Genomic DNA, 26,837 nt, shown 5'->3' with positions numbered 1-26,837 from the left:
CCGCGTCTCCCATGTCCAAGGTAAGGATCAGGGCGCGGAGGTTCCGCGCGGAGCTGGGGATTGCGCGCCCTCTTTTCGGAGAGTGTCTTCCCCAACTCGGACAAAGTCGCTTCGGAGACTAAGGGACAGGCGGGGGTGGGGGGGCGTTAAAGGCGCCGAGGCCCCAGCTACGGATCCCGAGCCCCCTCTCCAACCCTGGCCGGCAGGGCCGGACACTTGGTCGCCCCCCGCCCGATCCGTGGCCCCTTTCCTGGCCGCGCCCAGGGGAGGGCGGGAGGCTCTGAGTGAGGCCGGCAAGCGTGGGGTTGCTGCGCGCTGTGGGGCCGAGGAAGGCCAGGGGCCGCCGAGCCAAGGAAAGGACTCCCTGCGGTGAGTGGATCCCGGAAAGGGCAGGGGGCGCCAGGCGCTGAGACGGCCCTGGGCTTGGGGAGGGTAGGGGCGCGCGATCCGCCGCTTTTGTCCCGACCAGCGGGAGACAAGGCAAAGGCAAGGGGATCCAAGGGTCTGGGGTCCTCCCCAGGGGGCGGGGACATGGCGACTGCCACTTGGAGGCTAATGCTTGTGCTCCCCCTTCGCAAGGGGCTTGAGCGCGCCGGAGTCCTACATGGGGCACCCGCCGGTGGTGTGGGTCCTGCGGCCGCACAAAGAGGGTGGGGGTGCCTCTGAGGAGGAGGCATTGAGCGCGGCCGAGCCCCTGGGAGCCCACTTGGGTTCCTACCCCAGCCCAAACGCTATGCGGGACCTGGAGCACATTAATCCTGCCTCTTGGGACCCACGGCACAATTGGATTGACCGTAGCCAGTGGGGCGTTGGGGGTGGGGGGGTGAGGATTGGCCTTTAGTGGAGCCAGAAAGGACGTACCCACGTGGGGCTGCACTCAGGGGCGCCTAGGTGGTTGAAGTCTCCTGGAGGCACTCAGGAGTTTGATATGTAACCTACTGCACTTCCCCCTCCCCCTCAAAAAAGTTCCCGGCAGTTGGGGCCGATGCAAGCCGGCAGTCTGGAGTGACCACACGCAGGGCCCAGCTCCGAGCGGACACACTTGGCATGCGTTTGGCCCCCAAACTGATGCGGGAGGGATTAAAAGTAAAGTCTGTCCCTGTGTCGGGACAGATCCAGCCCCACACCCCCAGCCTCGTGGCCGAAATGGGACAGCGGGAGAAGTCGGGAGGAGAGCCCCTGGGGACAGAGTCATTCATCTCTCCTTAGGATTTAGGGACGAGGGACTGGAAAACTGGAGAGCAGAGGTCTGACCCTACCAAGGACAAGGACACAGACTGAGCCCTATGCTTGTGCCACAAGCACCCGCACCCCAGGCTCAGGGGCAGTTACACAACTTAGACACAGGGTCACTGATACAGGTACAGGTACACTTGTATACACCTACAGACACAAGTAGGCACAGATGCATATCCATGCACTAGCACATGCACACGTGCACAGATGTGTACACAGACATGTGTACTGGCATATGTATACATAGGCAAGTACATGCATGCACACTGGCGGAGGCTGCCCAGCCAGAGGTACCCTTCCCCCACCCACCCTCTAGGGCTGGGGAGGCGGATCCTGAAACCTGCAGTTTTCTTTATGTCTTAAATGCGCATGAAGGAATTAAACTGCACGAGTGAATAACAGCATTAGTTTCAATTAATTTTTTTATCCTGGCAACAATAAACTTTGGGAACAAAGCGCTTTTACATCCTTAATTAGGAGAGTTTCCCATCTGCAGCCTCTCTAAGTGTCTGCTCCTTGATTTAACTTTGTCTCTTCCTTCCCCTTCCACTCCACTCTTCCAGTGCCCTACCCCCACCTTTCTAGTTTCTTCTTTTGACACCTTTAACCCTTGCTTGGGCCTGGACCTGGGCTTCTATCTCTTTCCCTGACTGGGCCGTGGGCCTTTCTATCTCTCCCTCCTTTCTTTTTTGCTCTCCCTGCTGAGCCTTGAGCCTCTCGCTCTGCCTGGCCTGCTCTGGTTTGGGCCCCAGGCTGGCTATGTCTCCTTGTTGCCCCAACAGCAGCTGGGAGTGGTTCCCATAGCCCTGGGCCGTGAGCCCAGGTGAAACCTGCATCTCCCCAAAGTTCTGAGACTTTGAAAGCCTTGCTGTGAGTGGGATCTGAGCAGTATCTGAGGAGTATGCATTAAAGGAGCCGGGTTGCTGCAAGCCTGGAGCAGGAGCCCACACCCTGGAAAATTCTGCAGTCTTTCAGCATTCCCGCCCAAGGCGCCTAGCCCTGGGCTCTGAGTGAGCAAGCCAGCCAGCGAGCTCAATGGCGCTCTTACAACTGCCTTCTGTTTACCTTTTATGGTTAAAATAACAGCTTCGCAAAGAAGCAACTTCACGGAGAAACGATTCAGTGAAATCATCTCAAGCTGGAGCCGCACAGCGAGTTTAATCACCCCTAGAGAGCTGAACAACTGTGAACACAATGGGACACAAACTCATTTTGTGTGTAAATGAGCGTGGCATTCTGATTATTTCCCTTTGCATGGGCAAATCGCTTTTACAAGCAGTACTTAGGCAGCCGGCTTGGAAAGGCAAGAAGAGGAGCTGGGGGCAGAAGATCTTGGTGTGCAATGATGGTGGTGTTTGGGATGTACAGTAGTGGCATGTGGAGTGACTGGAATGTACAGTGATGGTGGATTGGAATGATGGGGTGGGGGATGATGGTGTAAGTCAGTTGTATAGTGATGGTTGTGTGGTGACCAGGTGTATAATGATTGTTATAAAGAGTGACTGCACACAGCCATCATTGCATGCCCAATAGTGGGGCACGCAGTGATCAGGTGTGTAGTGGCCAGGTGTACCGTGATCAGGTGTTTGCTTGAGGTTGGGAAAAGGAAAAGGCAGAGGCAATGGAAATTAGGCCCTACAGAGTTTGCCTGCTGTGGGCAGGGTCTGTTTCTGTTGAGACTTGCTACCTCATCCTCTGGGTTGGGATGGTGTTGCTGCTGGAATGAAAGCAGGCCTGTGGGCAGTGGCTGTTTCGAAGTCAGCTTTTATTTGTCTTTTGGGCACCTACTTTCAATCTTTCGAATTAATGTCGGCTCTTAGATACTTGGAGGTCTCATGCAATAGGGAGCTCTGTTAATTTCTGGGTTATGCATAAAGGTCCTGGTTAGCAGCAACCAGGGAATTGTGTAAGCTGTAACCGGGTGAGTGGAAACTGGGTTTAAAGAAGTTTTGTGATGTGAGGCCCGTCGTATTTAAATTTTAATTAAATGTTAGCTCATGTTTGCTGAATGCCAGCAAAGTTTGGGAGCTACTTAGTTGACACAAATAATTTTATGGAACTATAGTAATGACTTAAATTGCAATATAAAATAAAAGCTTTCTTTATACAGTACTTTCCCCTGTAATTTAAAAGCCCTGGCCTAGGTTAATCCAGAATGCTCCACCCCCAATGGGAGTTGTTTTAGTTTCTTAGTTTTTCCCTTCCTGGAGACCTGGTGGTCTATATGTATAGCCAGAGCTGGGGATAAGACTCTCTAGTGAGTCTCATAAATTAAATCTCTGTGCTGTGTGCCCAGTTCCTGAATGCCATAACCTCCAGAGCTGAGAGATCTTCTGGCACAAATGTGAAGTCAAATCATGGCAGAGAGGCATTCCTTGAATATGCCCAGCTACCTGCAAATGGACCCCCATTCTATATTTTAAAACTGGTTGTAGAATATCAGGATTATCACTTTTAGATGTCAAACTGCTAGCAAGGAAGTTAGTCCTCGTGGGTTCCTTGAATGTTATTTGTCCAATCCTTCCAGAACAAATTTTTTTTTAAAAGCCCATGTATAACTGACCCTGATAGGTACATCAGAAGGCAAGCAGGGTTTTACTTTTACTAAATCTAGAACAGATGTGTGATGTGTATATATGTGTGTGAATACAGTGTGTGCCCACAGTGTTATTACTAATAATAAACAGCATCCCCTCACAGCCACATAGACCCCCTACTCAAAATGGGGCTAGCAGTGGTGAGGATATGGGACACAGAAAAGAAAGGCCAGGCACACTTGCAGGGATGCCTTCCCAGGCAGCTGTTGTTTTCATCGTGCCCTTTGCCATGTCTATGCTTTAAGCTAGTACTTCTGTATTTAATGGGACCTGTTTATAAATGTCCTCCACCTCATGACTGTGACCTTGCGAGAGAGAGAGAGAGAGAGAGAGAGAGAGAGAGAGAGAGAGAGAGAGAGAAAGAAAGAGGCAAGCTTTGTCCCTTCTGCCTTAGGGTGCCCCTGTGGGAGAGGCCAGTGAGCTGAAGTCTAAGACAATGGATTTAGATTTGGTGTTGCTGATGACTAAGTGCTGGAGGCTGTTCTGATCTCCCCTTCTATATGAAGGGAGAAGACTGTGCTGTCATTGGGAAAGGGGGGAGCTTTTCCGTGGACAAAAGTCACGTTTTCTCAGCTGCTGTTGCACCTCATTAAAGGGCCCCTGTGAAGCTTTTCTTCTGCACCGGGTCTTGTCTCCTGGTGGGATGGTTAAGAGGTTTGGGTGGGTGGCATGCTGAGGAAAGTCTGTCCCAGTGAGATGGACAGCCAGATTCCAGGTGACAGCTTGGGCTTCACCGAGAGGTGGGAAAGCCAGTTGGTAGAAGTAGATATTCACCGTGTGCTGTGGTCTGTAAAACCCTTTGCTGATGTAAGAGAGCCCATGGTTGGGAGCATGACTGCAAAACAAAATACCAGGAAAATTAGATTAGACTCTGAAATGTTTTATAACGATAATGCTGAGCATATGTTGCCTTACAGTTGGTAACAGACGTGATAGACATGAAACTCTAAAACATATACATGTATGTTGCCTGTAATGGATCAGATATTGTGCAAAGCAGAGGAGTACCTTGGCTCATATGTTCTCTGTGACAGATCCTATGGCATGTTGTGTAAGTGGTATCTGCAATGGGGAAGCAAATATTTGTAGGAATCTGGTGAAGGAGAGTATCGACTCCCTTCACTTCTGATACCTGGGGAGGAGAAGCAGGGGGAATGGGAGAAGAAGCAATGCTGGACTGCGATGGGTGGGAGGAAACACCTCCCAATAGTAAGGAATCCAAGTGTCTGGATTTCCACAAAATTGAAGTTGACTTTTTAAAGACAGAGCTCCATTTTATGGTTGCAGACAAGTCAATTACCTTTCTATTTTGTTGGAATTTGCCACAGATATTCTTGGAAGTGTATGGAAAGATAGATACTCAGTGAGATTGGGTATGATGATTTCTCATTTCCAATGTCAGTTCTGATAAAGGTGGTGAGAGCAGGAAGAAGCCTGGTCCTTTCTAGCTCTTGTCTCAGCGGAAGCACAAGATTCCCTCCTGCCTAGGAGTCTACGCTTTCTTTCCTTTCATTCAGTGGTGAAACCCAAATGATAGGTATTGATCTGGCATGCCTATTATATATTTTTAAAACAAAAATGCTCCTAGTTTGATGTGAAATTTACTACATATATAAACTCACTGCCTTAGGTGCTGAGGAAGTCACTAATTTAGAGGTGTCTCGTTACTGAGACAAACTTGCAAAAACCCCTGAATCCCAATTCACAAATTGGTGATTCGTTTGTCAGGGGATATTTCACATCTAACACATAAGCCCGCGACCTTTAATTAGGATTTTGCAGTTTGTTTTATGCCCCTGGAGGCTGACACCTTGAAAAATTTTTTTTTCTTGATTTCTTATTGCTAATAAGCATCTTTCTCTTACCCTCTGGTACTTTGAAGAAAATGATGCAAATACACTTAATTACAGTGGTGGCAATAATTTGTCAGCTGAATATGTGATCAGGCAGATGCAAAAGTGATCTGATTAGATCTGTGATCACACCAGAAATAAAGGAAATCCGCAGCTGCACTAAAGAAAAACTGTTCTGTTGTTTTGTTTGCGTTCATAGGAGAGAAGAAGCATGTCCCGACTCTCTCTCACACGGTCCCCAGTCTCTCCCCTGGCAGCTCAGGGAATCCCGCTCCCAGCTCAGCTCACCAAGTCCAACGCTCCCGTGCATATCGACGTAGGGGGACATATGTACACCAGCAGTCTGGCTACCCTCACCAAGTATCCGGACTCGAGGTAAGGAAGACCTTGCTGCTTTCTTTTGCCATATACCTGGCTGGCATCAAGTGAAGCGAGATCTTTCTCTATCACCATGTGCCTGGTGATGAGTTCTTCAATATATTGAGTCTGCCTGTGCTTAAGGACATCCTCTTGGGACAGCTGTGTCCTACTAGCTCAGACAGGCCATTTTTTCCTCTCATTACTGTGTTGTTGTAGGAGACAGTGTTTCAAGCACATGGTGGCACAGACTCTCAGGTTGTTGTTGGAATGAGGAAAGATAGTTCTTTGGGAGCTAAGTTTTGTTTTCGGAAAGCAGCTCTGCATCTAAATGGATTGGTCCTGTGGTACCTGCCATTGTGGCCGCATCCTTTGGGGGAAGTCTCCATTGATCATAGCTGTGTCTGTTCAGTTGCATTGTTGTTCTCTCTGGCCCTGGGTGGCCAGCCACACACTTCCTCTGAGCAGCTTGTGCTTCCAGCACCCACTGAGTAGCCTTGAACTTTACTGACCATTGTGTATGCTTTTTTGTCACATATGCTAATTACGGAGCTGCAGATTTTAACCCTTTGGGGAACTTCAGCCAAGTTTCTTGCTTTTGGCAAACTTTCACTTGCTAGAAATGATTGTGATGGAAGAGTCAAAAGCAGATACTTCATGGTGTCTCAGCAGGGAAACGAGGTGGGTCGCTGAGGCCCTGGTGCAGTCTCTGGTATCATCCCAGAGAGCAGGGCTAGCTAACGGGGAAGCCATGATGACATATGAGGAAATGTCAGAACTATCCCTTGGGTTCAGCTGCTTGGGTCTGTCTTTGATGGGACCATTTGGGAATGCTCCGGTAAGTCACTTTCTCTATTGTCATTTCACATACCTTCAATCGAAACCCTTAACCATTTTTAATAAATTATTGTGGATTATCTATAGAGGCAGCTAGGTGGTGCAATAGAGTGCTAGACCTGGAGTCAGAAGACCTGTGTTCAAACATGGTCTCAGACACTTGTCTGACCCAGGGCAGGTAACCCTACCTTTGACTGCTTGAGTTTCCTCTTCTGTAAAATGGGGATAATAATAGCACCTACCTCCCAAAGTTATTGTGAGGACCAAATGAGATGATATTTGTAAAACACCTTATCAATGCTGGCTTTTATCATCATTCCCATCCTCTCTGAAGAAGACCTAACTGGACCCTTTTAGGCACAGTTTCTATTTCTGGCCCATCCCTCTTCTTAGGCCCATACTTTTGGGAGTTGGTAAAGTTGAATTTTTCTTTTCTTGTCCAAAACTTGCCCATTAAATGTTTCCTGGGTTCCTGTGCCAGTGAAGTATGGCCACCACACAATGGGCTGAGATTTCCTTCTTATCTACGGCAGCAGGAGGGAGGCTCATTCCCTGAAGTTGAAGATCAGGCCTGTGGCTTTGGGGGTCAGAGTCATAGGATCACCAATCTAGAATTGGAAAAGTACCTTAGAAGCCCCCTCATTTTACAGATGAAGAAACAAGCCCAGAGAGGGTAGGCCATACAAGTAGTATGTAAGTTCAGCACTCTTTCCACAGCCCCATCTGGCATCACAGAGGGTCAGTAAGAATCCTTTTGCTTTATATGAGCATGGAACTGACTCTGGTGCCCAGACAGGGCATCACTGAGAGCCTTCCCAAGTCTGGGCACCAAAGGGAAATGACCGTAGGAGGAGAGTCACATTCATTTAAATTGGCCTGAGTCACTTAATTTGAGGAAGGAGAAATTTAACCTGGGATATTTGTTTGTTCACTTATGCCCCAAATGCCAAGTGACTTGCTCCGGAAACTTGTATGTTAAGATGCTCTGAAGGTCTGATTGCACAAAAGTATCTCCTCCCAGTGGAGGAGAATTTATAGCAGATGAGGACGGACATTTACAGGGAAGATGAGAGGGCATGCATTGGCACTATAGCGGCTGTGTGACGAGCCTCACATCTGTTCCCACAGCTTTAAGGAAATCCCTGCTGACACTTCCAGGAACAGGCATTTTTTTAATAGTTTAATAGAAACTTCCATGGTATAACCCATCAAAGTATAAGTCGGCTGGAGATGAAACCCAGGGGGTTGACTCATTTGTTGGTGATCAGAAGGGCTTTGGAACAGTTCTGCCTCTCACTTAGACTAAAGTGGGTGTTTCTGGCTCTATGTGGAGGAGCTCTTAGTATAGATAGGTAATCATTTATAGTTGAACTGTGGGGTGATAGTCCTCTTGTGTGGCCCATGTCAACAGATGATGGAGGGGGTGATATAGATCTGTGTAAAGCAACATGTGAGGGCAACACACGTAGTGAGATGTGTCTATGAAGAGAGACAGAGCCTGGGTATTTAATTTCAATTTTGCCGTCTGCAGCTTTCCTGAGTTGTTTTAGATAGATCAACCCTTAATCAGTTGACGACGTTTTTGAGTTAAATTAATAAAACCTTTGCCCACAACGCTCTGTGGAATAGCTTCCCTGAGAATAGCAAAACTGCATTTGTGATGTAATCACAACTGAGTAGTCAGGGGAAATGGGAAGAGTTTCAAGTTCTGTGCTGATGGAGGGCTACAGAGGGAGAGTGGAGTGGATTGCAAGAAAGAGGGCTGAAAGCTCTGAGCCTAAATTCAAAGAGATGAGGCCAGATGAATGCCCTCTCTCAGTGACCCTCGACTTGAAACCCAGAATTACATTCTTCTCATCTTCCCTCTCTGTGCCCTGTGGTCATGTGCATGGCAGAAGCTTGTAGCCTTTGGTGGCGGGGGTTATTGCTGTTGTTCAAAAGGCTTCAGCCTTTGGTACCTGAAGGTCTGATGTCTCATTGTCCTTGTTTATCTGCTGGGTTTTATTAAGAATCCTTTCTTGCAGCGTGTTCTGTAATCTGAGCCAGCTCGGTAACTAACGAGTTTTGGTTTGTGGTTGGTCCCACATGGGCAAGGAGACTGTAGCAGAGGGTACATGCTGTTTCAGCTGTGGGCACACAGAATGTGAATCCACACATATGCACGAGGGCACATGAATGCACACAGATCTTTAATAGGGAGCCACATATGTAGGTGTACCCATGTCCATATCTCTGGGTTTACATAACAGGGAGCCACACGTGCCTCCACACAGCTCCTGGTCAGTGTAGTAGGAATCTGCGTGTTTGTGCAAGTACAGTATCTCTCTAGGTTGCCTCCATGCATTTGTCCCATGTGCACACATTCCCTTCATGTGGGGGAATCTTAGAATAGCAAATTGTGTTTTTCCTCTTAACTGCTTCTTTTTATGTGGGCAGCTGTGGCTACAAATTGATGTGTCCTCCATGAATGCTGCCTGCCCACTGGTGCGATGTCACTGCCGTAAGGCACACTGATCACGTTTGTATGACATCCCCTCCGTGAGCCTCATAGCCTGAGGGCTCAGCCAAATGCCCTGAGTGCCTCCTGCCTGCCTAGCTACCTACCTGCCCATCTGCTGTCCTGCCTGCCTGCCTGCCTGCCTGTCTGTCTGTCTGTCTGTCTGTCTGTCTGTCTGCTGTCCTGCCTGCCTGCCTGTCAGTCTCTCTGCCTGCCTGCCTGCCTGCCTGCCTACTTGTCTGTCTGTCTGTCATCCTGTATGCTGTTCTTTCCGTCTGTCTGTCTACCATCCTGCCTGTCTGTCTGCCGTCCTTTCTGTCTGTAGTCCTTCCTGCCTGTCTGTCTGTCTGCCATCCTGTCTGTCTGTCTGCTGACCTGCATGGCTTCTGGCCTATCTGTCCACCTACTTGTTAGTGTCACTGGCACAGTGAAGAAGCCAGTAGTCTGGACTTCATTCATTCGCCCAACATATACTAAGTGCCCCCTTGCTTGGCACTAGGGGTACAAAGACAAAAACAGAACAGTTCTTACCATCCAGGAGTTTATCATATTCATTTGGAAGGGGAAACAGTATGTCCACACACAAGTAAATACAAAATAATTTTTAGAAGAAGGGTACTAGCAGTCAAAGGGAGGCGATTAGGAGAGGCTTCGTGTAGGAAGTGGTACGGGCACTGAGCTTTAAAGAAGTTAAGTGTGCTAAACAGTGTCGATGAGATAGGATGGCATGGGGAGGGGGGTGTCAGCCTACACAAAGGTGGGGAGAGGGAATTTCTGCTCCTTAGTGTCACTGAGGATGCTAGGAATATGGCTTAAGGTTCGCCTTTGGATTCTCTTTTCTAATTTGTAAAAGGAAAGGGGCAGTTGTTAGGAGATATGGGGCAAGAGTCTGCCCACTGAGGAAAAGTCCAGCCCACATTAAACAGGTCACTTTTGAGAAGGTGATCAGATAACCACCAGTCCCTTCCCCTATGGCTTCTATTTTATGAATAGAATTTAAACCCTCACCTGGCCTTATGGCTTATTGATGAATCTTGGCTTATTCGGAGCATAGATTTGGGGCTAGAAAGGAAGCTAGAGATGCCAGACCAGCCCTCTCACTTTACAGCTGAAGAAATGGAGACTTCAAGAGAGGAGGTGACTTGCAGCTTGTCACATGAGTACTAAGTGGGAAAGCTGGGGTTTGAACTCAGTTTCTCTGACTCCAAATTCAGCATTCTTTCCAAATTGCTGTCATGGCTGCAGACTGGTCTATGTGCTACACGAGGGCTGTCAACTCCTGTGGTATGGCCAATCTGTGTATCATGCCATGGCTGTGTGCCCTTGTCACATAATTAGTCTGTGTGCTCTTGTAGCCGTGGACTCAGAACAAGGTTTAGCTGAGTCTTTATAGAAACATTGGCTTCCCTGAGACTCTCTTTAGAGTCTCAGATCTCCTTCAACCTGATTCTTACTAAATTATTAATTTTTTATTCTTTTTGTACCAATTCTTTAAAAAAAATCGATGCCTTGTGTGTGTGTGTGTGTGTGTGTGTGTGTGTGTGTGTGTGTTTTAAATAATGATTTCCAAGGGGATTCAGTGAGATGGAGACAGAGAAAGCAATGATGATTGGAGAATTGGGGAATAAAAAACAGTGAAACCCACTGAGGGAGAAGGGATTCATGGGGGCCATCAGTAGTATCTGGCCAGCTTTGAAGAAGATCAGGAGGGGCCCCCACAGGCCTATAGGGAAGGCTCTGGGTCCTCTTTCTTTAGTGCACAGTAGCACTCATGGGGACAATAGTTTGAGTGCAGGTTGGCTGTGGATCATCTGCCTTTTACATCCTGGAGGACAAATGTAGATCCCCAGAGATCCCAGGAATAGCCAATGAGGAAACAAAGGCAGAGCCCTGCCTCATGCTCTATGTTGTGCTCTGGCCCCCTGTAATCCACTTGTTGTCCACCTGTAGCTTCCATGCCATCCCAGCATAGTTATCCTCACTGTCTTCTCCGTGGCATCCTCACTGTTCTTCCCAGTTTCTCCGTTATCCTCAATAACAATCCCATTGTTCCTGCATAAGGTCCTTACTGCTTCTCTGTGAGATCCTTTCTGTCCTCCCTAGTGTCCCCGATCTCCCTGTAACATTCCCAATGTCTCTCTAGAACATCCTCAGGGTGAGGACATTACCTAAGGGCTGCACTGAGCCATCCACACTCCCCTGTTCAAAGAAAGCTGGCTGGAAGTCAAGTCTGTGGCAGTGGTTAGGGAGGAAGTTGGACTAGATGGCCTTGAAAGGCCCTTCCAAGCCTAATCACTGTTGTGAAGGGTCATTCTGTAGCCAGGGACAGGGTCTAGATTGGCACCAATGGTCAAGGCTCAGTCTGGTGGACAAGGCTCATTGTTCTGCATGGGAGCAGAGCTAGTGGCCTATGTTGGGGTCAGTCTGTTGCTGAGGTTAAGGCTCAGCTTGGGTGCTATTTAGAGATGGAAAATCCATGACTTTGGCATCACTACTCCAGGGTGCTATCTTCTTACCATCATTGCCCCCTTCCCCATCAGTGCACACACCCATGAATGAGTGGTAGGCTCTTTAGGGTTGAGCCATTTTCTCCAGATGGGGCATTACACACTCCAACCTTGGTCTTCTTGTTTAGGGGATGATAGGCCACACCCAGAACCTGGTGTGCATATTCCTGGTAAGCACAGTACTTGGGAGGCCTTCATCCCCATCCATAGTTAGCATGAGGCAGGGCTTGACAGGATTAGGGCTTTGATTCAGAAATACCCAGAAGATGGCACCAAGCTTATCAGTCCTCAAATAGTCCCCCAGATGAGCCTTAATTCTGATGAGGGACTGATGCTCTATACCTAAGCAGAGATGGAGCCTTATGGTAGAAACTAGGAGTCAGGACACTGGTCTCAAGTCCCAGATCTGCCACTAATTTACATGTTACCATGGGCTAGTTACTTCCTCTCTCAGGATTTCATTTTTCCCTCATGTAAAGAAAAGAGGAATTGAAGTAAAACTTCGGAGGAGCCAAGTTCAAATCCTGTCTCTAATGATTATTATTAGAGTGACCATGGGGAAGTCACTTGTCCTCCTGGCCTCAGTTTCTTCATCCATAAAATGAAGGGGTTGGACCAGTTGGCTTCTGAGGCCTCTTTTAGCTCTAGATCTTTGGTTCCACTGTCTGAATTATATAGTTTCACTGGCTTCTCCTGACTGTCCTAAGATTCTATGGATGAGAAACATCCATCAAAAGATTCTTTTAGAAGTATGATCGTATTTGCAAGCTCAAGGTGTGGCCCAGCTGCCCCAGCCTTGGGAGCCCAGGCCCTGCAGCCTTGGGTCTTATCCAGGCCTTGGTAATTTCCCCAGAAAATGGGGTTAATTAAATCAAACACTGTAGAGCAAACTGAACTAAGATCTTTCCTTCACTAGACAGGGGGACTGAACAAAGGTCGCTCCTTCACTGTTGTCAGAACTGAGCCCACTACATTAATATCTCCTCTGCTACAGACACACTGAGTCCATGTAGCTCTTTCGCTGCAAAAGACTGAGCCCAGATCCCTCATTCTCCTGTTCTGCCTGTATCAGGCATTAGCTCCCAGGAAGAACATGCACAGAGTAAAGGGGTAGTGGCCACAGAATATGTCTGTGTATGCGTGGACATAATTCAAGAGGAGCAAATAGAGCATGAGAAAGACTTCCTTTGGTTACCTGGATGTTTCCCGTTGCATGGGGGAGCTGGGCCTCCTTACAAGCGGGCTAAAGCCTGTTGGGGGACATGCATTTAGTAGATGAGTCTTTAGTTTTCTGCTCTTCAGTGAGTCTGCATTCTCATGTTCAGCTTAACCAGCCCTTACAGGCCATCTCCATGACAGCAGAAGTGCCTGTCATCCATACAGTCCATCAGTCTGTCCTTAGGACTGGAAGGGCTTTCCTCTCCCCCAGGATAAGCTGGTAAACCTACTTCGCCAAATGCTAGGCTTGGGGGAGAAGTGAAGGCAGCTTCTATAGACATACAGGGTACTACTAGGTCCTAGCTTGGCTAAAGAAGTGGGGAGGGAGCCATGGACTGCAATGTCTGTCTGTCCACGACATGGAGCAGGGGAAGATACAAGGAAAAATGCAGGTCACAGACCTGGCACTCATAGCTTGTATCTAACTGGGGGCTTCTCAATCCCAAGTTAGTCATTTTTGTTAAATTACCCCGTGTAAGAGCCAAGTATTACCCTACCCTGAAATGGCTATTTCCTAAGATTTACTGGTAGATGTTTTAGAAAATTATTTTTCACTAAATTCAGCTTTAGTATTTCACCCAGAAAGTGTGGCCAGCTTCATTCTAGGGCTATGGGTGGGGGAAAAAGGCTTTGGCTTCACACCATGCTGGTATCAAATGATGACCTACAACTTTAATTTTCACTTTATTAAAAATGGATTTACCTAAAATCTGATATCTCTTAAGTCTTCTCTATTTTCTCCAAAGAATTAGAGGCTCAGATAGTGGTGTAAGAGCTGTCAAAGAATTCCCCAAAGCATCGTTGTGGGCTCTGGGTTTATTGGCGGGGGTGGGGGGGGTGGTCCTTGGAAGTCTCTTTGGAACAGTAAATGCTCCTCTATTCTTAGACCCTGTGTATGGTTCTGGTCACTGACCCTCTACACAAATAGAACCTAGCAGAAGAAATTCTTCCTTGTAGCTATACTGACTCCTTCCAGTTGAAGCCAGAGACATTTCTCCCTAAGGAGAACAATTAACCCATTAGTGTGGTAGGTAATCTCCGATTTCTCTGTTTTGGCATCTGTGTTCTGAGCATCCTCAGGTACGCTGCACTTCACCCTCCCTCATGCCAACCTTTCTGTCACCATCACATCCTTCAGCCTCCTCTGTGTCTACATTATGAGTCTGATTGAGTGTGTCTGTTGAGAGGTAGGGGGAGCAGTGTTATCCATCTCCAGGTGTGTACAGATAGAGCTGCTCCCATTCCCGTATCCTTTCATGTCCTCCTCCAAAGTAGAATCGCCCAAGACCTTGGGAAGCCATGTTGCATGGTGGGAAGAACACTGGATTTGGAATTGGAGAACCTGGGTTGAAAACCCAACTCTTGTCACTTACTTGAGCAAGTGTCCCTTCTAGGCCTCAGTTTCCCTCCCTGTACAATGAAGGGGGTTGGGCTAGAGGACTTCTAAGGTCCCTTCAAAGTCTTAATCTTCAATATCTTCAGACCTACCAGTTTCGTGGCTCAAGTCATGAGGTCCAACTCCTGCACTCTGCTCTCTTCCTTTCCAACCAGCTTTCTTTCCTTTCTCTATCTCAGGATAAGTCGTCTATTCAATGGCACAGAGCCCATCGTACTAGACAGTCTGAAGCAACATTATTTCATTGATCGGGATGGGGAGATATTCAGATATGTCCTTAGCTTCCTTCGGACGTCCAAACTCCTGCTGCCAGATGACTTCAAGGTGAGGTGGGTGGGTGTTGGCTGGGGTTACTGCATGCCTGGGTGAAGGCTGGCTGCTGACTTGTGCACAGGCAACTCCATCATGTTCCCTACTGACACAGGACGATACAGGGATGCTGTGATTTAATAAATGGACCACTGGTTGTCATGGATACCACAAAAAGTTAAACGATGAAGCCAAAGGCTAAATTGGTTTTTCTAAACTAATTCTATTTTCTCATATTTGTAGCTTATTTGTTTATCAGGGTGTCCTCACAATTAGGTGGCCCTGGGAGTGGCAGTGGCCTCGGGCTTGTCCTAGGCGTGAAGTCCCAGGTTATTTGGGAGGAAGGATCACAATCCAAAATAAACTGTCTTTAAATTATGTAAAGCTCTTGCCTACCAAAGAAGAGATTGCTGTGGGGCCCATGAATAAAAGGACCCACTTAGCTGAAGGCTTCTGTGTGATCAGGGGCCTATCGCAAGTGTGAACAGTCAGGGGCTTCTAGGACAACGTGTGTAGTCAGGGGACTTTGGGAGGGTGTGAATAGTCTTGAGGCTCTGACTGATCTCTGTTCTATAGAAGTATAACATCCCCAGCCCCCCAGTATCCAGGTCCTGAGGACATTGCCCAAAGTCTGGGGCCTAACTTTCAGGTGCAAATTAAGAGCACCAAGACTGAAAGAACCCCCAAGAGGCCACTTCATCCACTGCTCTTCCCATCCCAAATAAAGGCCTAGCACAGAGCAGGCTCGTCGTCAAGGAGCTGGGTCCCAAGCAAGCACAGGGATAATGTCCCTCCCTCCCATCAGTCTTCCATGGGTCAGAACACAGGGTCTAGACTAGGTCTCTTGCTGACCTGATGTGGGCAAATAACTTTTAGTCTCTGGGCCTCAGTTTCTCTATCTGTAAAGTAGGGTTTGGGCATCCTTCTGTCTGCCTCTGGGGAGGGAGGTATCCCAGAAGCCCCTCAGCGATCCTAGGGTTGAAGTAGAGATTAGAACATGACAATTTGAATCCTTCTGCTCCCTGGCACCTCCTCCCTCCTCCCTCACTGGTCCACAGGACTTCAGCCTCCTGTATGAAGAGGCACGTTACTACCAACTGCAGCCCATGGTAAGGGAGCTAGACCGCTGGAAGCAGGAGCAGGAGCAGCGGCGCCGTGGCCAAGCCTGTGAATGCCTTGTGGTTCGTGTGACGCCCGACCTCGGCGAGCGCATTGCCCTCAGTGGGGAGAAAGCACTTATCGAGGAAGTCTTCCCGGAGACCGGCGATGTCATGTGCAACTCTGTCAACGCTGGGTGGAACCAGGACCCCACACACGTCATCCGTTTCCCGCTGAATGGCTATTGCCGGCTGAACTCGGTGCAGGTGAGGGCCCAGGGCACGCTTCTTGTGCTGACCACACACCCACTAATACCACTTATCCTGTCACTGGCCACATGCTCTGCTGGTGACCACACTCTCAGCCTCCTGGGCATCATAGCTAGTTTCTTCTGCCCCTATCTGGCCCTAGTAACTATGCATTTCCTTCCCCTAGGCCATCTTGATATAAACTGACCAGAAAGGCTCCTTCCCATCCTTCTCCCTCCCCTTTCCCCCCACGCCAGTCTTGCCGGGAAATAGGGTCAGGGTTTCTGAATAATATGCCTTGGGGTTTTGTTCATTCCCATATAAACCTGGTAAAAGACAGAGAAAGAAAAGCAGGAGACAGAGGCAGATGACAGAGGCCGACCGAGATAGAGACTGAGTTGCCCAAACCCCAGAAGCCTCTGTGCCATTTCCAGAGAAGGCAACAATGTGTCGATGCATAATTTATGTCTCCCTCATAATTAAGTGATGGTGCCTGCGGAATGGACTTAAAAAAAATTGATCTCTGCACTTTTTTTTTTTGGGCAAAAGGATGTTCTATAAAAATGGCCCAAAGTATTTTCAACCAAATGTGTGCTTCATTTGACACTTGGAGCCTGATGTTAGGTTCAAAATTAAATAGGCACCAGGAAGAGGGCAGGACAGAGGCTAGACATGGATGTGGGATATGGGTCTACCCTGGAGATGCTGAAGACCACAGAGTGTGATCATGTCCAGAGCTCTCCTATGGGCTTGGCCTGAACAAGCAGGTGAAAGTTTTCCAATTGGGAAGGGCCAAGTTGGAGGGGCATAAGGTCCAAGACAGGGGACTTCCAGGGAACTGGGGGAGGAGAATCAAAGAAGGATGAACTTGGGGAGGGTTCACAACCCCAGACTGCCCCCAGGGTATCAGACACCAGATTTTCTCAAGGTTGAAATTTCTCAGCTCAGGATCTGCCAAGGGAAGTCCTGGCATCTGATTTCCTGTGGTTCAGGCCACGTGGGTCAGTGCTTCTCAGCAAGTACAAGTCAGCTAAAGCCTGTCTTCTTTGGTTTTGCCATAACGTTGCACTTGTAACCAGTCATGGACACTACAGGCTAGTCATATCTATGGACACATGTGGATATCTTACAGAGATGAATTTCTTAGACATATCTGATGCATCCCTACATCTAACACGTATATACAGGGTGTCCCTAAAGTCTGGACACATAGGCAAAAAAATGCATATTTTGAAATATTTGGAATATTAACAGACCTTAGCCCCCTTGACTTCTTTTTCTGCGGTATGCTAAAGAAGAAGGTGTACCCAATGAAAATCACAGATGCAGCACACTTGATCAAACGCATCAAGAGTGAATGTGCTAAAATTGACAGCAATGTGGAGTTATTGGATCGAGTTCACATGAATCTTGCAACGTGCAGCAACCTTTGCATCACAAATGATGGAAATCATATTGAAGATGTTATTTGTTAATATTCCAATTAAATAAAATTGGTTGAAATTTTCATTCATTTCATTTCTTGAAAATAGGCATTTTTGCCTATGTGTCCAGACTTTAGGGACACCCTGTACATAGATATACATATATGTGTGTAAAACCAGTTTCTCTGAGGTCACTTCATCCAGATCTTTTTTTCATTTATATGGAGCCAGGAAGATCTGGGTTCAGATCTTACCTTGGTCACATATTGGTCCGTGTGTGGCCCTGGGCAAGTCGCTTAACCTTTTGATGCCCTGGGAGGCTCTCTGACTATACATTTCAGGGAATGTGCTGACTTGTATTGGTAGAGGTAATTACTTATCTAGAAATTCTTTGGATCCATGAAACCATAGTTCCAGTCCCTATCCCTATGGAGACGTTGATGGGGCATGGGAGGAGGATGTTTTGGAGATTTTCTTAGTAGGAATTGAGATGCCTTCTAATGCCTTCAGCCCCTCACTCATTCCTAGGGGCCAGAGAGGCCTCAGGAAAGGAGGTCTGTCAACTCTGTGTGGAGCCAGTAGCTTAGAGGGTGTGTATGTGTGTGTGTGTAAAATCTCACTTGAGGGGCCATATGTATCCTGTCTATGGCAGAATACCCCAGGGTCTAGGTCTCTGCATGGCTCTGTCTGCCATACAATGCCATGTGCATCCCGTGGCTCCCTCTCTTCTTCCTGTCATGTTGACCAAGTCGGGATCTCATAGGACAAGTCAGGGCTTTTTAAGGTCACAAGATGATAAGGTGCTGAATTGGTGCCTGGTTAGCAGTCCTTTTCCTGAGCCCAGGCCTGGGGCATTTCTGGAGAGTGAAATAGGCTAGGGAAGAAGGGGGAAGAGAGTAGAGTTTTTGTCCACTACAAAGGGGATATGACCATTCCTTCTGCTTGTCCATCTTAACTCCCTCCTGGTCCCAGCGTCTGTCACTGCCTGCGGTGAGGTGCCCTGGATTCTCCCAAGCCTCTCATGGGAAAAGTTGAGTGTCTGGACACATGGACATCTCTCCCCCCCGGCCCCAGGCACCAGCTGGACTCCTCCTGCCTCCAGGCCCTGCCGGCTGCGGCTCCAGGAGCTCACAGCTGAGTGCAGATTGCAGCCCTGGGCAGCATCTCTATCGTTTATATGAGCCTTAATTATTTGGCAGGGTCGTCAGACCTCCCCTCTCAGCTCGTGAGCTGTTCAGACTCAGGGAGAGCTGTCTGGAATTTGTGTGTCTGACTAGTTTTAGGCAGGGTTTGGGGAGAAGGGTTCTGGGTGAGAAGGCCAGCCTTAGGTGGGAGCTTTGCTGCCCACTAGAATTTCTGAGTCAAAAGCTCAAGGAGTGAAGCCCTCCTCATGGGGAGACACTAGAAATACAGACTTCGACCCCCTTGGAAGAAGCCAGAGCTCCTTCCTGTTGGGCCCACAGGCCTGCGAAATCACTAACTCTGACAAGCGTAAGAGCATACTGCCATCCCAGGTACGCAGGGACCCCAGTCTAACCACATGCCACGTTAGTTCCTTGGGGCCCAGGTGTGCTCACAGGCAAGACAAGGTCCTGATCCCAATAGGCTACATGCTGAAAAACCCACCAGAGGGACATTAGCTTACTTGTCATTCAGGGCCACTCTCCAGAAGTTTTGAAATGCCCAATGCAGAATTTGTGTGTTTGATTAACTTGTGTTTCCACATAGTGTAGTCATTTGAAATGAGGTATTAAATTCTGACCATAGAACTTTCATTCTTGGGTATCTCCAGAGCCAGGAGTTTCTTTCCGGGCTGGAGTGCCAGCTCTCAGTGGTGGGTTCTGGGTCTTGGGTTGTGGGGGCCAGTGCTGATTCTTGTGTTGTTTCTGACTTCACAGGTCCTCGAGAGACTGTTTCAGAAAGGCTTTAGCGTGGCCGCAAGCTGCGGGGGAGGGGTGGATTCCTCCCAGTTCAGTGAATATATGCTGTGTCGGCAGGACAGACGGCTTCAGCAGGCTCCAACTACAATCCGGATAAAGCAGGAGCCCCTGGACTAGGCCTGCCATTGCCATCTTGGTGCTGAGCCATCCCCATGGGAGGCACCAAGAGGGTCAGAAAACAGTGTTAGCAACTTGGGTGTGGAGCTCCTTGGCCAGTTAGGGGTGATCACCCAGTCAGTCCTCATTGTAAGGCCCCGGAGCATGCCTGGCAGATGAACAGGAGGCTTTGCGGGAATGCAATTGAATGCAATTTATTCCCAGTGGCAGTGGCATTGGACCTAACCAGCACTTAACCAGTGCTTGAGGGGTGTTTGATTGGGCTTTGGTGACAGGACCTATGTGGAAGGAGCCCAGGTGACAGCCTTCCAGAATACCCAGCCCCCTCCTGACCTGGTGCCGAAAGCCCTGGGAGGGGCTGAGGCCAGTGTGACACTGTGCTGGATTTTGCCTCATCTGAGGCATCACGTCTCGCCAGACGTGCTCCACATCTCCATGCGTGTGTCTGACGTCTGTGATTGTTCATGCTAGTAAATGGCTTATTTTTCTACAATATTTAAAATGAAAGTGGCTTCTCTGCCGAGGTTGGAGAAACAGACAAGGACCGATGCATATTTATCTGGTGCTCAATACTTTTTAAAAAGGAAACTGTCAGTGTGACTAATTGTGGCCTATTTTCAAAAGTAAGATCCACCTTGGGAGCAGCCCCAACCCCAGGATAGGACCCCAAAAACCAAGGCCAAAGTATGGAAGCTTCCGTATTAGCAAAGCAGACCAAGGAAGATGCCAGCCCTATCTCCCTACTATTCTTGTTGTATGTGTGGGCATCTCAGGTCCTGGTGCCCCTGTAGGGGGTGGGGGGGGGGTCAGCACATGCTCCATCTTGAGCTTTAGGAAAAAGAGCCACCCTTTATGTACTTGCACTGCAGGACAGGACACATCTTTGTTTCTTCTTTCTCTTAATTTAAAAGTATTTTTGAAATACTAACGGCATATTGCCCTTCTGCTGTGTGTCTGTCTCTTTAGGGAAGGTCTCTCCCCACCCCTTTCATTTGGCCCCTACAATGTTTCTTTAATGAAAACAGTTATCATCTCTTCTGACTTAAGCAGCAGCCGCTTCTGTAACTCAGGAGACAGCACTGTGTTTGCAGGTGCCAGCCTATAAATAGCGTTCTGTGAAATCCTGCTCATTGCTGTGTGGTGTGATTGGGGGCCTCAGTCACTAATTCGTGCGCTAATCACAATTTAGTTTCTCCCACGTTAATTTATAGAATCCTGTTGTAGACACTGAATTTTAATTAAACTGTTCTTAGACAAATGTGGTCATTAAGGAGAGAGACCGAGCTCTCCTGGTGATCTGGGGCCCTTCAGTCCAGATGAATTCAACAGAAACATAGACCCAGAACGGAAACAAACAAGCCCATTGGGGGCCTGTTCCCTCCCTTGTGCAAACAGGTACTGAGCCAGGCTTGTCTGGTGACTTGGGGGCTGTAAAGCGAAGCTATTCCTTCTTTGATTTTATATAGTGTGACACTTTATATACTCACTGATGGAAAAAAGCTACCCCGTCCTGCCATATCTGAACAGATGGCACACCACTCACCTTCCTCTGTAAGATACCTGTAGAGTTGTATATTATGCATTTAATATTGTAAAGATCCTAATGTATATTGTCGTGTATTCCTTACACAGTACTTCATGCCATAAACATTTCTCTAATGGACTGAAATGCAGTCCCAAGGATTAACCCTTGTCTCCCATGTTCTGTCCCAGAGATAAGTTTGGTTTGAATTTCATGAGATTTATTTGGTTCAACCAGAGAAATAATTGGCTTCATCCAACCGCTGGGGTGGGAGGGTGGGAATTGTGTTCTTGGTGTTATCTCCTAGGCCTGAGTGTTTTGGTACACTTCAGTCTAGTCCCTTCATTCCAGTCATGCCCCTCCTATCTTGTGGTAACCAAGGTGCTGAATTCTAGTCTTGGTCCTAAAAGGAAACTCCGGGAAGCTGTAAAGGTTAAATACATCTCATCAGTACCTCATTTGGGAAAAGCAAATGGAAACCCAGGCTGAAAACAACAGGCAGAAAACTTTTTCAGGGTGTTTTGTTTTTTAAGCTAAGTTTAAAATATTTGTATTTTGTTTTTCCTCTACTTCTTTCTATTGGTGTTGACAGTATTTTTATGGCCCTACAGAGCAGATGCTTAGAGCTGTGTGTGAAGGTACAGAATAAAGCCTCATGGGCCCAGTCAGGCTAGTCAGTGCACACATACCATGTGTATGGTTTGGCCCGCATCGCCCCAACATTAGCTGCAAGCAGCCCTAACACGGAGGAAGAGGTAGGGAAGCAATTACTCCGTTAGGAGAAGTACATTTTTTTCCAAGGAAAAATGTTTAAACTAGGATATGGTCATTTAGCTAGCAGTTCTGGTCACTGATTTTTGAATGCTTTTGTATTTTTTTTTTTTTATTTTTAAGAGGGTTTTTTTAAAATTTTCAGTCTCCATTTTTCTTCAACCACCCCCCCCCCATCCCTTTCCTGTTCTAACAGCCACACCCACCAGAGCAAATTTCCATGTTTATAATAGCTGTGCTCAGTGATAGCAACACAGACTGAATTAGGAGCCTTGCTCCCTGCCTGTTAACACAAAAAAAGCCAGCACCTCCAGGAAAGGACAATGTAGACAGGAGTGCTATTCTGAAGAGGCCACGTAATTGAAATTCTTCAGAAAAATCTAACTTTCTTCACAAAATTATTTGGATTTTCTTTTTGCTTAACAACAAAACTGTGGTTTCCCTATCTCTCATCTCTTAGCTCCAGTGTCTGACAGGAGAAGGAGGGAATGGAGAACATTAGGCCATGCTTATTGGATGGAGAGCTGCAGAGAAGGCGGCACTGTATGTCTTCCTTGACTTTTCTGGCACCCAACTTTGTTGGTGGTTTTGTGAGACCATATCTGGCCTAGAGAAAGACTTAAGCACAACAGAACTTCAACCACTAAGGATTTCAGGGTTGTTACTTCGTTGTGGTTATTGTCTTAATATTTTGATGCAAAAATATGTTTCTGACCAGTGAGTAAAAAAACAAAATGTGATACAAAATCATAATTGAGGACAAGTAACTGTACATCACTGAATGTGTTACTTTAGTAAACAGTTATATTTCTTTATAAAATAAATACAAACAAGGAAGTATGTCTTCACACAAATTGGGGAACTTCTGAATAATGTACAGAAATTGTCAAAATAACAATTCTAATAAACAAAGTCTTTGTAAACGATATGTACAAATTATCAATACATTTAAAACATTTTTACACTTACTGGTCTGAATACCTTGTGAATAATCTTTTGGCTAAATAGCAAACATCAATTTTTTTCCTGCTTTTCATAAACCTCAAAAAATGATTATTCTTGTTTTAAAACTATTAGACAAAGTTCTGTTTGTGCTTTTACGATTGTTCCCTCAAAAAACTTTGCCTCCCAAATGAGGTGTTCTCAAAACATGGTAAAAAATGTAAAAGATGATTGAGTAAAGGGATCCTCCCACCACTCGGACAGCATCCCTGAAAGGGGACGGTTGTCCTGCTCACACAGGAACGCTGCCACCTGGTGTGACCGTGACTTTAAAAGTCGATGCACACAATTTTAACATCCATCCTTCAACAGTTCTTTTAAAATCAGTAGCCTGTACTCCTCACAATAAATAAAAGATATTTTATACCAAAAACACCATCCCCCTCTTGATTCCTGTTACTAACCACCTGTTGGGAATATGTAAAAAGTTGTGTAGATACAGAGAACAATGGGGGGCGGGGAGGTAATCAAGGTAGTTCCCCTTGGACTTGAAGGAACAAACCACAAATGTTTAGGACTCATGTTGAGGGCCCAGCCGCTGGCCTAGATGTGCCCAGTTTGTGCAGAGTCCACACAGAATAGTATAAAGCTGCAATTAAAATGGATCTGAAACCAAGCAGGTGTGGCGATGGTTAATCAAGTAAGATGGGGCTCAGCCTTAGGGGAAGGCCTCCATTGGCAGAAGTGTCATGAGCCCCAGCCCCAGAGGGGTAGGGAGGTGCTCTAGGCATAGACAGGCTTCAGCACTCAGAGACCTTTGGCACATTCCTTTAATGTGTTTTATTTTTTACTTGGGTTTCTGGCTGGGAGGATTTATTGCATCTTAATTTTTACATAAACCAAACCCCGACATCTGAGAAAACGGAAGGAGAAGGCACATGAAAATGACAAATTTTAAGTGTTCAGCTGAGCTTCCCTCTGAGGAAGCCAGGGAAATGATTGGCTTTATTTAAGCAAGACTCGATAGAGCTGAAGAGAGTGGCTTGTTTTTCTTTCCTGCTCCAAGTAGAAGATGAAATCCCTGAGGTTGGCTCTTGTGATTTTCTGTCTTGAGTACAGCCTCGATAAGGAGACTCCAGCCTCAGACTAGGTACCACTGATTGCTCTCACAGTCTAGAGACCACAGAGAAACAAGCTCATGGATCAGCTGTTAGGACTAGTGCACAAAGTACTCACATTTATATAGGCTTTTTAAGGTTTGCAAAGTGCTTTAGATTATCAAAAGACACACAGGTTCACTCAGTACCTAATGCATTGTACTTTCTTTTTTAAGTTTGTGATCCTATGAAAAATAAACCTTGGGAGGTGTGCTAGGTGATTTCCAAGGTGTTTCCTGGGAGTGCAATTAAGAAAGGTCCTTTGGCTACGGCGAAAGAAGCCGAGCCAAATACTCCACCCAATCTGGTTGAGCCCTCAGCTCACCCCATTCACAGGCAGGAAAGCCTGGCACCCAGAAATGCCACTAGAGAAGCTGCTCATTCCACTTTTCCAGCCAGATTGTCCTGGTCAGCTGTGAGAGGGGATTTGAGGATGTCTTTAAATTCTGATCTTACTATTACCCTGTACTCTTCCCCTCTATTTCCAGGACTGTGGCAGGTTTTTTTTGTTTGTTTTTAGGCAGGGCAATTGGGGTTAAGTGACTTGCCCAAGGTCACACAGCTAGTAAGTGTGTCAAGTGTCTGAGGCCGGATTTGAACTCAGGTGCTCCTGACTCCAAGGCTGGTGCTCTATTCACTGCGCCACCTAGCTGCCCCCTGTGGCAGTTTTTTTTAAAAGGATTTTTCCCCTTCAAGTATTTTTGCAGAATTTTTTTTTATTTAAAACCCATCACCCTACCCAACAATCGAATGCCAAGTCTGCCAATGAGGCTGTGTTAATGTGCTGTCACTAGATCCCACGGATGATACTTCCTGTTTGATCTCCTGGTGACCAGAGCCCAGTGACATCTTTGCACTCTCAAGATGACCTCTCCCACATCAGTGATGTCTGCTCTGACATCTTGTTGATGAGATGGGATCTCAATGCATATCTGACATAGCAATATTCTACTTTGTTCCCTGATGTGCAAATGGAAAACTTGGCTAAAAATCTGAGGAGGGGAACCAGGTTACTATAATCTCAACTTCCTCTGAATATATGCACATCAAAGCATATGTTTAGATTGTCTGGACAGTGATGCACAGAAATGGAATGAAAGGTGGGCCTTGCTTCTCCAACCCCCACCCCCAGTCAGTCCTGGATCGCATGCTCCACTCTGCAGAATGTATCCAGCTTCACCAGGGGCAGAAGCCTCTCATTCAGACTGGCCATTTTGAAGAGTGGACCAGTTGGGTGGTTCTCACAGACAACCCACATTTGGGGCCTGCTAGGAAATTAATTTTGCTATGTTTGCTGAAAATATTCTAGATTCCTTCATGATAAAAACATAAAATATTAATTGTCACCACTTTTTAAATTATCTACAAGAAAATCTACATAGTTAACATTGACTGTCAAGAATGGCAGGATTAATTTAATGCACAGTTGTCAGAAATGGCTCAGCCTTTATCAGAGTGATAGATTTTTCATTAGCCCAAACAAGCATTGTGTTGTCAGTATCCATGGTAACCAACAAGGGAGTTCATAGAAAAGGTTCCAATAGTTTTACACATCTTATTTCATGACCCTATCCCCCAAGTCTACACAAGACAACAATATGTTACTTTATGGTCAGAGACAAGCTTAACAAATGCTGTATACACCAGAAGAAATTTAGATATTTACGGGGCATGATAGAAGAAACATTCCCTCTACAATGCTCTTTTACCAGGAGAACATTACAAAGAAGTTCCCTTTGCTGTCCTGAATGATTCCTCCCTTACCCCCTGCTCTTCGCACTCAGATCTCTCAAGGTGAGCTTGGCTGCTTCTCAACCAACATGACCTTGGTTCATCACCAAGGTGACCTTGGAGTGGATGTCTGGGCCTTCCTGCCTAGTCAGAAAAGAAGAAAGCATGGGGTGCTTTACTCGCCTCCTCTGCAATCTATGCAGCATGAACAGAATGACAGGATCTGGTGAGATGTCCCATCTCCCTTCCACGAACCCTCTGAAGTGGGTTTTGCTCCAAGTTCTTGGAAAGGAGGGTTTCCACAGCCTCTCACTAGATACCAGTTCTAGAGCTTTAGTCCTCATGGACTGAGACCAACATCTATTTTCAGTGGTGGGGGGTGGGGAGAGTGGGGATCAGAGGGAGGTGACATATTGGGAAACAGGTTGAGGTTAAGAGGTTTGCCCCAAGGTTACATGGGAAGTAAATGGTCAGGTTGGCATTTGTGACTCACAACCTCACGATCCCAGGGCTGGAAGTAGCCTCAGAGGAGATCTAGTCCAATCTGTGCCTAAACAAGAATTCCCTCTGCATCATACCCAAAGTGCTCGTTCAACCTTTGGAGGATTCTAGTGGGAAGCAGTACACAAGAGAAGGCAAGGAGCATTCGTACATCACCAGCCGTGTATCAGGCACTGTGCTAAGCACTTTACAAATACGGTGTTATCTTATACGATTCTCACAACAGCCCTGAAAGGATAGGTGTGATTATCATTCCCATCTTTATAGTCAGGAAACTAAGGCAAACAGGTCAGGGTCACACAGCTAGGAAGTGTGCCAGGCCACACTTGAACTCAGATCTTCCTGACTGTAGGATCAGTGCTCTATCCATCGTGCTACCCAGCTCTCTCCTAAGGCACTCATTTCACTTTTGGGTAGCTTTATAGTTGTGAGGATTATCAAACTGAAATTTTCAGCTTTGCAACTTCCACCCCCTTGCTCCTGGTTCCACCCTTTGTGGCCCAAGCAGAACAAGTTCAATCTTTCTTCCATGCTATAGCCTTTAAATTAACTGAAGATGCTAAGACTCAGAGGTGAGGA

At 46.9% G+C, this 26,837-nt stretch overlaps 1 protein-coding gene across 1 annotated transcript; it reads left to right on the top strand.

Moving 5' to 3' along the window:
• Positions 1-23,304, top strand: KCTD15 (potassium channel tetramerization domain containing 15). Its single transcript, XM_036753080.1, has 5 exons — positions 1-20; positions 5,886-6,061; positions 14,678-14,822; positions 15,866-16,171; positions 19,476-23,304. Exons 1-5 carry the CDS (start codon positions 12-14, stop codon positions 19,632-19,634), a joined length of 795 nt encoding a protein of 264 aa, XP_036608975.1. The 5' UTR covers positions 1-11; the 3' UTR covers positions 19,635-23,304.
• Positions 23,305-26,837: the final 3,533 nt, after the last annotated feature.

This window comes from Trichosurus vulpecula, chromosome 3, assembly GCF_011100635.1.
Source record: "Trichosurus vulpecula isolate mTriVul1 chromosome 3, mTriVul1.pri, whole genome shotgun sequence".
Classification (NCBI taxonomy): Eukaryota; Metazoa; Chordata; class Mammalia; order Diprotodontia; family Phalangeridae; genus Trichosurus; species Trichosurus vulpecula.
This window is presented reverse-complemented; position numbering and strand designations above follow the sequence as displayed.